Source organism: Abrus precatorius, unplaced genomic scaffold (genome assembly GCF_003935025.1).
Source record: "Abrus precatorius isolate BTA unplaced genomic scaffold, Abrus_2018 Scaffold9, whole genome shotgun sequence".
NCBI classification, from domain to species: domain Eukaryota; kingdom Viridiplantae; phylum Streptophyta; class Magnoliopsida; order Fabales; family Fabaceae; genus Abrus; species Abrus precatorius.
The window spans coordinates 32945384-32958439 of record NW_020874439.1 but is presented as its reverse complement, the minus strand read 5'-3'; the positions used below and the strand labels follow the sequence as shown (position 1 = coordinate 32958439).

The following is a 13056-nucleotide window of genomic DNA, read 5'->3' as shown; positions in this document are numbered from 1 at the left end:
TATAGTACCCATCCCCATACCCGCATTTTAAAAAAATACCCGTACTCAGCCCCATACCCGCGTGGGTAGTACTTTTAGTCCCCGTCCCCGTCCCCGTACCCTCTGGGTACCCGCATACCCATACCCGTCCCTATTACCTGCGCATGTCTAAGAAAAAAAAAGCAGTTATAAAAAAAAAATACTTATATAATATTACCGAACAAAGTTCAAGTATAATTAAAAAATAAATATTCAAAGATCATAAGTGTTAAGTGTATCTTAATACATCAACTTTCTAAACTAAAGTACTTAAAAATCAAAAACAAAATTGCACACATAATCTGCAAGATCTTGTAAAACAACCAACTCCTAAACTTTATATTCCTGTACTGTCACTCTGCAAGACCTAAAAAAATAACATTAGTTAATTATTTATTGTAAAGTCAAAATGGTATAGTTAGGCTATTTTACCTCTTCATCAAAATCAGACTCTCCAAATGACTGTAAACGTTTATCTTTCAAGTTTACATATTGCTTTGGTCCAGTAATACCAATAGAAACTAAAACATACAAGTACATAATAAGAAAATCAATAATTAAGCTATCAAATTAAAATTAACAAAAATATTTAATTAAATAAATATATTAATAGAGTATTCAATACCTTCATTTTCATGTTTCAGCCAACTTTGTGCATACATGAGTGCTTCCAAAGTATCCTCATGAAGTCGAGAACGATGAGGACTCAACAATCTACCTCCTGTGCTAAAAGCAGACTCTGAAGCAACGGTTGAAATTGGGATGGCCAAAATATCCTTGGCAATTTTTTGCAATATTGGATATTTGATCCCATTTGATTTCTACCACCCGAGGATATCAAAACTAGCACTTCTAGGCAATACCTTCTCTTCCAAGTAGATATCCAACTTAGACTTTGATTGCATATCATTTGTATCTTTAACAAATGAATCATAATCACTTAAAAAATTATTAACATTAAGTATATCCAAATTCATCTCCATCTAATTAGACTTTTCAGCTGAACTTTCTACTATTCCCATGGCTTTAGCTTGATAATCTTCAAATAACAAGTAGCATAATTTTTTCACATTGTTAATTTGAAAAGAAGATGAACTTCCATAGAGCTTGGGAAAGAAGTACTCTAACAACTTTAATTTATATCTTGGATCCAAAAAAAATGGCAATTTCCATGATTCCATGTATAACAGACCAATATTTCTCAAAACTGGTTACCATTTTTGTAGCCATATTTCTAATAGCCTCAATTGAACAAATTTGCCATTGTTGCAGAGATAACTTTATTTCACAAATCAATGGGAATAAAATATTTGTTGTAGGATATTGTGTCCCAGAAAACATCTCAGTCACACAATTAAAGACTTCCAACCTACTACAAATTTCTTTAGCAATTTCTCAATCATTTGTTGTAGGGATACATGTATACATATGCTCTCTTGTTTTCAAATGAATAAAAACATCTTTATAAGCCAATGCAACAACAAGCATGTGATAAGTAGAATTCCATCTTGTTTTGCAATCAAGTACAAGTTTCTTTGTAATGGAAACTTTGATTTGACGTGCTGCTTCCTTAAAGGTTTGTTCTCTTTTAGGTGTAGCTGTCCAAAAAGCAACACTACTTCTAACTTTCTCTATGCCATCTCCAAGAATATTTAAACCATCTTGAGCAATTAAATTGAGAATATGTGCACAACACCTCATATGAAATAATTGACCATCAAGCATAAGAGAAGAACAATCAAGTTTGTTTAGTAACAAACCAACAAGAGAATCATTTGTACTACAATTATCCAAAGTGATGGTAGATAATTTTCTATCAATATTCCAATCTAGCATGCATTCAACTAACACTTTAGACAGAACTTCTGCTGTATGTGGACATTCCACATATACAAACCTATTAATGTAAAAATAAATTATATACATATATAAAAAAAATATTGAAATAATGCAAATAATTACTAAATCAATATATCATATAATGATCACAAAAATTATACCTCAATATGCGACTTTGCATATCCCAATCATCAGTAATGTAGTGAGCTGTGATAGCCATAAACCTTTTCTTTTGATTGCTAGCTGTCCACATGTCTGTTGTTAAAGCAATTATACTTCCAATCATCTCTAAGAGTCCCATCGTCTTCAACTTTTCATTCTGATATATTTTGATAATGTCACTTTTTATTGTGTTCCGACTAGAAACCTTGAATAAAGGTTGGAGGCCTTCAGAATATGCTCTAAACCCCAAATGGTCTACTATAGAAAGCGGATACTCATGAATTATTATCATAGAAGCAAGATCTCTTCTAGATTGTTCTAGATCAAAGTGATAATTACTTAAATAAGTGGATGATCCGTCTACTTTCTTTTGTTCTCTCAATAAGATTGATTGTTTTATATCCTTATATGGCCTCCTCTTACAAGTTTGAAAGTGTTTATGCAAATGATTTGTTCTATCTGATCTTCTACCTGTCAGTTGCTTATTACAATAATTGCATATAGCTTTTTCTTCCCCATTAATAATTTTTTTCTTAAAGTGATTCCATACAATCGACATCTTTCTTTTTTTTTCATCATGAATTGCATCACAATCATCTCTATCTACTGAAATAGGAAGTGTATTAGACTGTGATTGAGATTGACCTCTAATATCAGAACTGTCACTCGGTCCATAATCATTAAGTATACTTTTAGGAACATTTTCAGGTTGTGTGAGAGTAATGGAAATAATTGGAGAAGAGCTACTTTCAGATTCCTTTGAAGGAGTTACTTCACATACATTTTCCATTTGTTATTACCTATATAAAAGCAAGAACTTAAATAAAAAATCTTATTTAACCCAAGTCAATATAATATCACATAATTTTAATCACTAAATTTCTAAACATTTTGTATGTGTCATATATAAATAATTTTTTTAAAAAAAATCAATCTCATATCAACTATATAATAATTAAATTATATTAGTCTAGTTAAAAGATATAAAATAGTAAATAAATTTTTCTATTAAAAATATGAAAAAAAACTATTTTTATGGTTTACTTTATTGATAAATATATTTTTATGTTAATCTTATAAAATAAATTCGATGAGATGGATTTTTATATATTTAAAGATGCATTCTTTTATTTGAGTAACATAAATATTTATATTAAATTTCTCAACCTTTTATTTTGCATAGAATTTTTTTTTAAAATATAGTAGTATAAAATAAAATAAATGACCTATAAAAGAAGTCTGAACTGAGTAAAAAATATAAGACATGAAATTACATAAAATAAATAGTAAAATCTTTATCTTGACCAAAATTTTACAAAAGCATCCACAAAAACTTTCTAAAAAATAAAAGTAAGTTAGATTCTTGTTTTCTTAAATTATTAGTTCCTCAATTATAAGTAAAAAATTATTCAAACTAGAATATATGAAATTAGAACAATAAAAATAATTAAAAATATCAATAATAATTATAATAGAGTTTTAGGCTTACTTGTTGAAGACTTGTATTTGTATAAAATTTGTTATACTTGATCTCTGAATTCTATGAGAAGTGATAGGTTAGATCTTTATGTAAGTCACACTCCTAAAACACAACTTTCGATAGGCAAATTGTGGAGCAACTCATATGATTATATAATTGTCAATGATTATAAAAGAGACCTAGCCAAATATATAAAGTATTAACCCTAATTCTCTCTCATTATGGGCTTTTGGCTTAAGGCCTTCCTTACATAAGTAGCATAATAATAATAATAATAATAGTATATGCGGGTATGGGGCGGGGTGGGTACTTAGGTACCCATACCCGCCCCCATCCCCATGGAAATTTGCGAGTATTTTTTCATACCCATACCTGTACCCGTTTAGCGGGTAAATACCCTACCTGTTGAGGATAAATTTTGCAGGTACCTATCGAGTACTTTACCCATTGCCATCGCTAATTAAAAGTTAGATAGGTTAAAATTATTTAGTATTAGTTAATTAAATTTTCTGAGTTAGTTGAGTTACCTAATTAGATAAATTAAAGTTAACTACTTAATTTACCCAAAAAAAAATTATCATTTTAATTTACAAAATTTCTGACGTAGAAGTGGAAATATATATATATATATATATATATATATATATATATTATAATTAACTGATTAACTTTAACTTATATTTATATTTTGTACAATCTAAATTTAATGTATTAGTCAATTAATTAATTGAGTTAGATGAGTTACCTATATTGTTATGTTTGACTACAGGTGATAACATACATGAGTGTTTTAATTTGATTAGCAGAATTAGAAGTTTCTTAAGGGAAATATTGGCTAAGTTTCCAAAATTATTTAAAAAGATGTGAATGGTATGCTTTTTCATCTTATAGTTTTGATGTTGTAGCTTTTTAGTGTTGTTTGAGCTGTTTAGCTCTGTTTAAAAAAAAAATAAAAATAGAACACTATTTCCAAAAATTTATTATTTTGTTAAAGGTTTGTTATCCTCTAAAAGGTGGAATTATTATTTCTATCTAATAATAAACTAACAATAACAAAGGGTGTTATTTGTTAAAGTTTATACAAACATTTTTCATATCAGGGAGTAGAGCTCTTATTATATATTACAATGTGAAGGATTCATTTATTATTTTAAAAGCAAAACATAAGAAAATGAAAATATGAATGAATAATAAAATCAAAACTACTTCAAATGGATTTGGATTAATTTAATCTTTGTGTGAACAAATTTTTATTTGTCACTAAACAAAATTTAATTTAATTTAATCTAGAAACACCCTTCAATCCAAGGACCCACTACAAAAACTTTGGCCCGAGACAGAAACTAAACTTACCTAAAATAAAACATTTTCTCCATCCAACGACAACTGGTGACACAGAGACATTTTGTGGATGATACCAACTACCCTTTCATTCCACGTGATCACTGACACAGCAATATCAGTAAACTATTAACAATAAATTTGTATAAAATCTTAAAGTAATTATTTTTTAAGAGTGCTCACTTAATATTTTTATAAATTTAATGCCCGTTTGACTTACCAAATAAACGAAGCAACGAATAAAATAAACACGAAGCAACGAATTTCATTTATTGCTGCAACCAATTTGTTTTCCACACTCTCGTGACTGCCGAAACCTTCGATTTGGACCGATCGGTTACACCCGAAAATCGGCAAACGTGTCTCGTGCGCTTATAACATTGACAAAAGTTGCATTAGTATAAATTAAAGAGTGATTTTCTTAATGCTCTTTTAATGTAATTTTTAATTAAAAATTATTTATTCATAAGAAAATTATCATTAATACCATACAATTTTAAAAAGTTAAAAAAGTGAGATTTCGGAATGCTAAGAAATATAATATATATTTTTCTTTTATTCTTTGACTATTTTTTTGTTTTGCAAAATATAGAAATATAATATAATGTTTTATGTCACTGGGAATTAATAAGTTGACTGGATCGAATTTTAAAAATATAAAATTGGTCCAAATTGGAAAACCCCACTAGTTGCCATAAACATTACTGAAGAAATTAAAGATTGGAATTGAACAACGGTATTTTATTATTGACATTTTTTTTTATTTTTACATTTGATTTTATTGGAAAACAGTATTTTATCTTATTCCGTTGTTGGCTGAACATGCGAGGAAATGTGAAAAGTCGTGTTGGAGTTAGGAAGGAAAACAAACAAAATAATATGAAAATGAATATAGACCACCCAATTTTTGTGTATCTTTAATTTTTTATTTAATGAAACTACTAGTCCATTATTAAAGAATTCCTATACTTCTATTTAAATATTGAATATGTCATTAATTAAAAATATAAACATCGTCTAAAATATATATAAAAAATATCATTTGATTTAGGTAAAAAAAAGACACACAATAAATTTTTTTCTTCAAAAAATATTATTTGTCTTTAGAGAGAGTGGGATGGCGTTGCTAGGGTTCTCACCCTAACTTCCCACACAAATCATATGTGAGAGAAACTTAGAGGAGAATAATAAATTTATGGGGTGGTTATGACTTGAACTTGGTCTCTTGTACTACCCTACCCTAAAGAATGAAGCATAATGAAGGGGAGAAGAGATAAAAAAAAGAGATAGATTTGATGAACTAGAAAATAAAGAAGAGGTTGCCTGAAGTCTATTGTTGAGGTTTCAAAGCCTTTCTTTGGTCAAACAGTACAAGTTGAACACAAATGAGTCTGTTTGGCATGATTCGAGTCTAGTTAGCTATGAGGGTCTTATTCCAGACCATAATGAAGTCTTCATAACTAGTTTCTTCAATTTCTTACATTATTGCTTTCCTCTTACACCCGAGTTTTGGGAGATTCTTTAGGGATTGAAGTTGGTTATTACTAAGAATATCTATGCTATTTGGATTGAGAGTAATTGTAAGGAAATCATATCATTAATTGTAAATATTTAGAGTAGTGGTCATTCTCTTTATTCTATTCTTTTGGAAATTATAATCCTTCTTAAAAGTATTAAATTTGTTAGATTCAGATATATCTTAAGAGAAATTAATTTATGTGCTGATTGATTGGTTAAACTTGGGCTTGAAGGTGGGTTTGATTCTAGTTTTGAGGAGATTCCCCTTTTTTAACTTCCCTTATTAGACTTGACTGTTTGAGAGTTTCTTAACCTAAGTTTAATTTCTAATTTGTTCTTGTTTTTGGACCTTTCAAACCTTGTTGAATAGCAATATATATATATATATATATATATATATATATATTAAAAAAAATAGAGATTAACTTTGATATAATGTAAAAATTTATATATTAATGTTTAATTAAAAATTATTTTATATATGAATTTTGAATTAATTATTATAAAAATAATAAATTTTAATTATCTGATAAAATAACATTGTAATTTTTTATTATATTAATATATTTTAATTAAATTAAAAAAATACATCTTTTTATTGTGTTTTAAAGTTTATTTAGAACTTTTTAAATTTTTTTTAAAGCATTACATCTCATTTATAAGACTTCAAATATGTTCAAGTAGTAACTTTAAAATTGGTGTTCTTAAAAATAATTGAGATATCATCTTATTAATAAATAATAAATGTTTATTTTAGAGCCATTAGCATTTTTTTTCGTTTATATCTGAGATTAATAAATTATGTTTTTGTTATAATTTATATTTATTCCACAATCTATTAAAGTTATCATGTTTAAAACAATTACGGAGTAAAGATTTAAAACAAAATTAAAACCTTGCATAAAATCAGTTACCCCTTGATTCCACATAATAAACAAAAATAAAAAATATCTTGAACTTACCACGCGCTTAACTTGTTTGCTTGCATTTAATATGGCAATTAAGCATTGTCAATGTCAAATATGCTAGATAACCTACTCCAAGGTCCCCCTCTAAAAATGGTTTAGTCTTTCGCTTATGCATTAAGATTATGCTTAACATTGGGCCAAAACTTCTTATTAGTTTGGCTTTAAGAGACTTGGAGAGTAAACGCTGCCACTAAATTCAACTTGTTATGATTTGAAAAAATGAATAAATTGCAAAAGCGTGTATTCAAATAATACAGAAACAGTTCACACTGGATTCTAATTCTATTTATTATTTTGCTTACATGGTAAATCTCAGACTCTTGTGAAGAATTCAATTAAATAGCTTCTTGATTCTATTCTACAATATTAAGGCTGCTTAGTAAATTTCAAAATATCGATTATATTAAGTTAAATATATTTTAGTCCTCAAATACTAATAATTATTAATTAATGGCATAATTAATTTAAATATTATCATATATTAAATTTTAGTGTTACACACAACTTCTTTGTAGAATCACATAAGTGAAAGTGATTTAAATCAATAATTTGATAAAATATAAGTAATAAAATATATATTATAATTTTATAGGAATTAAAATTAAAATGCTGTAAAATTTAAGGGATTAAAAATGTATTCAATAATAATAATTAATATTATCTCTGTTCTAGGTGTAAATAGATAATTATTTATATTTTTTGACAAAAAGACTTGTTCTTCGTTTGTGGTAATATGGTTTGACTGTAACTGCACCAGATAATATTGATCTAAAATGAATCCAAAAAGTTATTTATATATTAAGATTTTAAAATTATTAAAACGTAGAAAGCGAATTTATTATAATTTTTTACAAAAAAAAATATTATTTGTATGGACCCTATGAAAGGACAACAGCGAATAAGTTAAAGAAACCAAACTTCTTACAATAGAGAGGAGGAACTAGTCTTCATAGAAAAAACAATAAAGAAAGAGAGAAGTTTATAGATTATAAATAGCTGCAACCACTTTGTGCTTGAATCAGAGGTCCACTTCCCCCACTTGTTCTGTCTTGAAAATCCATTTTGCTTTATTTCCTCTGCTCACATATTCTCCATGGAGAACTTATTGGGTTTGCTCAGAATTCATGTTGAAAGAGGGGTCAATCTAGCTATCAGGGATGTGGTCAGTAGTGACCCTTATGTTGTCATCAAATTGGGCAAGCAGGTAATTTTTCTCTACTTGTTTAATCATGTGTTTTTTGCCTCTTCATCATATTTTGGTTACTTTCTTCTGGGCATTCTGTGATAAGTCTACGGAGTTTGTTGAATTTGTTTCTTTGTTAATATTTCTTCTAATTCTCTTTTTATATTCTTAATCATTTTTTTTGTGTCTCCTTTGCTCTTTTATTAATAACTCTGATTCTGATGCATTTTTACCTTACTGATTTCTTACTTGACAAACTGTGGTGTATCTGTTTCATTTGTATGTCATCTGAGTATACGTACAACGTTTTAGAATTTTGTTTAAGCCGTTTTCATCTGTTACGGTAGCAGCTTGTGCAGCAAAATTAACTCATGAAGTTTTGTCCCTTTTTTCTTGTCTTTTTTTTTTTTGGGTATTTTACAACAAGGTTAGATAAATAAGTGAGGATAAAATTTCTGTCTGCATCCCAAACAAGAGTTTCTATGATTCTTTTTCCCCCTAGAACAAGATTATGCACTGCAACTGGTTCAACTTAATAAAAGATAGGCTGAAATTTATGTGTAAAAGGGTAATTAAGTGTATATTCTAAATTTCTTATTTCTAACGATATAGTCTGTGATTAGAATGAACTGCATAATTAACGATATGTTTTTTCATGATTTTATCTGAACATCCAATTCATTACTGTATTTTGTGTTTCATTCAGAAGCTGAAGACTCGGGTAGTGAAGAAGGATCTAAATCCTGAATGGAATGATGACTTAACTTTGTCCATTTCAGATCCTCATGCTCCAATCCAACTAGTGAGTAACTGTTCTAGTAAATTTGTGCATTCAATACTTTAGAACAAAACTTGCGTCAAAATGAGAAATAAAAGTAGCATTGACCATCTGTAGGAGTCATGTTACCGATTCATATACACTTTTATCATATGACAATCATCAAGGTAAAACTTCTGAATTTGTAGAAACTTGATCAGCGTAGTACAAACATTTTAAGTCACATGAACATTATCTTATCATCGAAATGTTAAATTTTGGGAATTAGAACATAAAACATATATGGGGTTTGGTGAACTAATTCAATTTATCATGGAAGTTTAAATTGACTCTTAGCAAATTCTATTGAATTCAACATAGGAAATAACATTACTGTCTTATGATGGCAGCTTGTGTATGACAAGGACACATTTAGCTTGGATGACAAAATGGGGGATGCTGAATTTGTGATTGGTCCATTTCTTGATGCAATAAAAATGCGCTTGGAAGGTCTTCCAAATGATACTATAGTTACAAAGGTGCTACCTAGCAGACAAAATTGCTTAGCAGAAGAGAGTCACATTGTGTGGAAAGATGGTAAAGTTGTGCAAAACATGGTTCTTAGATTAAGAAATGTTGAGAGTGGGGAAGTGGAGCTTCAGTTGCATTGGGTTGACATTCCTGGTTCAAGGGGTCTGTAGGACACGCCTAACTTCTTGGCCTTTTGTAAAAATTATGAGACTTGCAGCCTCATAAACCAGCAGCACCCTTAATTTGCTTTAGTTTCTCTACTTTTTAACTTCCAAATTGCTCAATGTGCTGAAATGTCTTGTTTTTTTTTCCTTGCTGGTTTGTCATTGATTGTATTGCAATTACTAGTAGTGAGTGAAAATGAATGGGAAATGTTGTTTCCCTTGTAATTCGGACTCGAATATCTGCTTGTCTCATATAATGTACAAGAAACATAGGAGACATGTTGCCCGTAACTAGATTCTCCTTAGTCAATCAGATAGGAGAAAACTTAGGTCCTCATTTGTAAGGAGTTAAAATTAGAGTTTTATTTTAATAAAATATTTTTATTTAATGTGATCGTAAAATGTTGGAGTAAAACTTTAAATTTAATCGGTCATAAGTACTCATAACACTTGAGCAATTTAACTTAATTTTTTTTATATGTTAATCGCGTGGTGATATATTAAAGGAAAGAGAAATACTATGAGCATACTTTTTTCAAAACATTTTTTATAATTGGTTACTCTTAATTTTTTTTTAAATTTAATTAATCGCAAAAAGTGTGTTATGAGTATTTTTTTAATATAAGATAAATTTAAATATTTAAAAGTAATAGAATATATTAAATTTTAAAGTATAATAAATATTATAATTTAATATGTTTAAAATTATTAATTTAAAGACTAATATTAATAAAATCGTATATAAAATATAGATAAAATATGGTGGTTCATTAGATTTGCTTAAGACATTGTTTAAGGTTTTGAAAAGCTCTGTGTATTAAATATTCGGAAAAAAGAGTTTGATATCCATAGTTATTTTACTTAATTTAAATAATATTTCCTTTAATAAAAGATAATTGTAGTTTAAACTAAAAAAAAAGCTTTATATATATTCGATTAATTGAGTTATAATCATGTCTTTTCTGATCGCCCACATGAATGGGTGCTACGAAAATGATTTACACGAGCTCTAGAATAACTTTCTAAAGGTTGGTAGCTTGTCCTAAAAAATAGCAGTATTTTTTTATTAAATAAATCTATTTTTTTCTATAGAATACTTTTATATATCTCTTTACTTATTTTTAAAATTTTAAATATAAGTATCTTTTAATTATTTTATAAGAGTTAAAAATATAATTAATTTCATTAATAATATTAAATATATAAACATTTAGGATAATTTTTTCAAACTGCATTCAAAACTGTTGGGACCCATGATTTATTTTATTCTTATTTTACCTAATTAATTACTTTATTTCCATTTAAGATATTTCAATAAAAGAATAATTAATGCAAAAAATAACTTAAAAAGTAGTATTTTGTAAAAATATCATGATAAACTCCCTCAAAAATATATATTTTATTTTGTAAAATAATAAATATTGACATTCTATTTAATGTTTCGTGCCAGTGTGGTAATAAGCGGGCTCTACACGCGCAGGTTCGAATCCTGTCGTTCACGCAATCTACCTCAAAATATCCACTTTTTGATACTTTCTGGTGATATTCTGCTGTAAAACTTTATGTCGCAATAGCTCTGTTTCAGACCCAGGATTTGTTGATTGAATACTCAATTATGGTTTTTGTGTGTTCTGATTTTGCATGAAATTTCACGTATTTAGCATCATTTTGTTCGTGGTATCTTGGTTTTGTTCTCGGTCTTGGTCGTGTGTTCTTGGAAGGTCATAGTCCTAAACTTGTTATCGGTCTCTTGGTCTTGTTTTCTTGGCCTTGTAGGTCTTATTTGTGTTCTTGTTGTCAATCTTGGTCTTGTTTTCATGTTCTTGCTCTTAGCGATTAAAGAAAGTTGCTGTAAAACAAGTAGCTTAAAGTATTATTCATTTTCTGGCCATTATATAGACTAATAAGTTTAACAATGTAGCCTAAGATACATGAAACAATATATAGGGAATTGCGGAATATAGTCTAAGAAATAGGAAAAATTATACAAAGAATTGCGGGACAAAATAACAAACTAATCCTATTTTATCTTATCTTATCTTAATACTCCCCATCAAGTTGGAGTATGAAGGGAAGAGATACCCAACTTGGATATGAGAAACTGGAATTGCTTTTGTCCGCGCAATACTCTGCTTCTGCTGAGGAGCGAGAAATGGTGTGTTGTTTTTTAGATTTCCACGAGACAGGAGAGTTCCCTAGTGAAACAAAATAGCCCGTGATGGATCTCCTAGTGATCGTCGAATAGCTTGCCCAGTCCAAGTCACAATATGCACGAAGTTGAAAATTACAGTTAGAGCTTAGGAGTAATCCATGCCTTGGATTTCCTTTAATATAACGCAAAACACGCAACAAAGCATCATAATGTTCTTGTAGTGAGGTTTGAAGAAACTGAGAGAGAGTGTGCACTGCATAGCTTAATTCTAGCCGAGTAATAGTGAGATATACAAGACATCTGACAAGGCGTCAATACCTTGTTGGATCACTATAAGGTGGGTCATTAGCAAGAGCTAACTTATGATTTTGATCCATGGGCGAACCACATGGTTTGCATCTGAGTAAACCACATTCTTTTAGAGTGTCCGTTGCAAATTTTCGTTGGCTTAAAAACAAACCAGAAGAACTCCGAGCAAATTCAATACCTAGAAAGTATTTAAGGTTGATCTTGAACCATGATTGGAGATGAAGTTTAACCCGAGCACAAGCAGAAGTATTATTACTAGCCAAGATGATGTTGTCAACATATACGAGAACCATCGGCTTTGGATTGTTTAAAGCCATAGTTCATAAGTGAGTCCCTTAGTTTTGCAAACCAGTTTCGTGGAAACTGCTTCAAGCCATAGAGGGATCGACGCAGTTTGAACGCTGAACCTGCAGTACCACTACTGAAACCCGGAGGAAATCGCATGTACACTTCCTCCTCAAGGTCTCCATGAAGAAAGGCATTGTGTACATCGAGTTGAGAAATATGCCATCCTTTTGCAACAGCAACAGAAAGAAGAATACGTACACTAACCATTTTTGCGATAGGGGCAAAAGTTTCATTATAATCCTCTCCCTCAATTTGGTTGTTGCCAGCAATGACCAATTTGGCCTTG

General features: G+C 29.1%; 2 protein-coding genes across 3 annotated transcripts; one reads left to right on the top strand and one right to left on the bottom strand.

Moving 5' to 3' along the window:
• Positions 1-74: 74 nt before the first annotated feature.
• On the bottom strand, positions 75-2809 carry LOC113851257 (zinc finger BED domain-containing protein DAYSLEEPER-like). Its single transcript, XM_027481724.1, has 7 exons — positions 2491-2809; positions 2020-2409; positions 1882-1902; positions 882-934; positions 644-839; positions 451-539; positions 75-137 (listed from the first exon to the last, which is right to left on the bottom strand). Exons 1-7 carry the CDS (start codon positions 2807-2809, stop codon positions 75-77), a joined length of 1131 nt encoding a protein of 376 aa, XP_027337525.1.
• A 5495-nt stretch (positions 2810-8304) lies between these two features.
• On the top strand, positions 8305-10083 carry LOC113849100 (protein C2-DOMAIN ABA-RELATED 4). Of its 2 annotated transcripts, none has more exons than XM_027478721.1 (3): positions 8305-8530; positions 9216-9311; positions 9677-10083. In XM_027478721.1, the coding sequence occupies exons 1-3, from the start codon at positions 8420-8422 to the stop codon at positions 9965-9967; spliced, it is 498 nt and encodes a 165-aa protein (XP_027334522.1). In that variant the 5' UTR covers positions 8305-8419; the 3' UTR covers positions 9968-10083. The 2 variants fall into 2 exon arrangements, with proteins under 2 accessions (XP_027334522.1, XP_027334521.1); XM_027478720.1 differs by having other exon boundaries at positions 8305-8557.
• The last annotated feature ends 2973 nt before the right edge of the window (positions 10084-13056 follow it).

Coding starts and splice junctions, on each gene's coding strand:
- LOC113851257 (XM_027481724.1), bottom strand. CDS start 2,809: ATGGAAAATGTATGTGAAGTAACTCCTTCAAAGGAATCTGAAAGTAGC. Junction 2,410..2,490: donor TTGTAATAAGCAACTGACAG/GTAGAAGATCAG, acceptor ATATAAAACAAT/CAATCTTATTGAGAGAACAA. Junction 1,903..2,019: donor TATGCAAAGTCGCATATTGA/GGTATAATTTTT, acceptor TTTGTATATGTG/GAATGTCCACATACAGCAGA.
- LOC113849100 (XM_027478720.1), top strand. CDS start 8,420: ATGGAGAACTTATTGGGTTTGCTCAGAATTCATGTTGAAAGAGGGGTC. Junction 8,558..9,215: donor TTCTCTACTTGTTTAATCAT/GTGTTTTTTGCC, acceptor TGTTTCATTCAG/AAGCTGAAGACTCGGGTAGT. Junction 9,312..9,676: donor CTCATGCTCCAATCCAACTA/GTGAGTAACTGT, acceptor TTATGATGGCAG/CTTGTGTATGACAAGGACAC.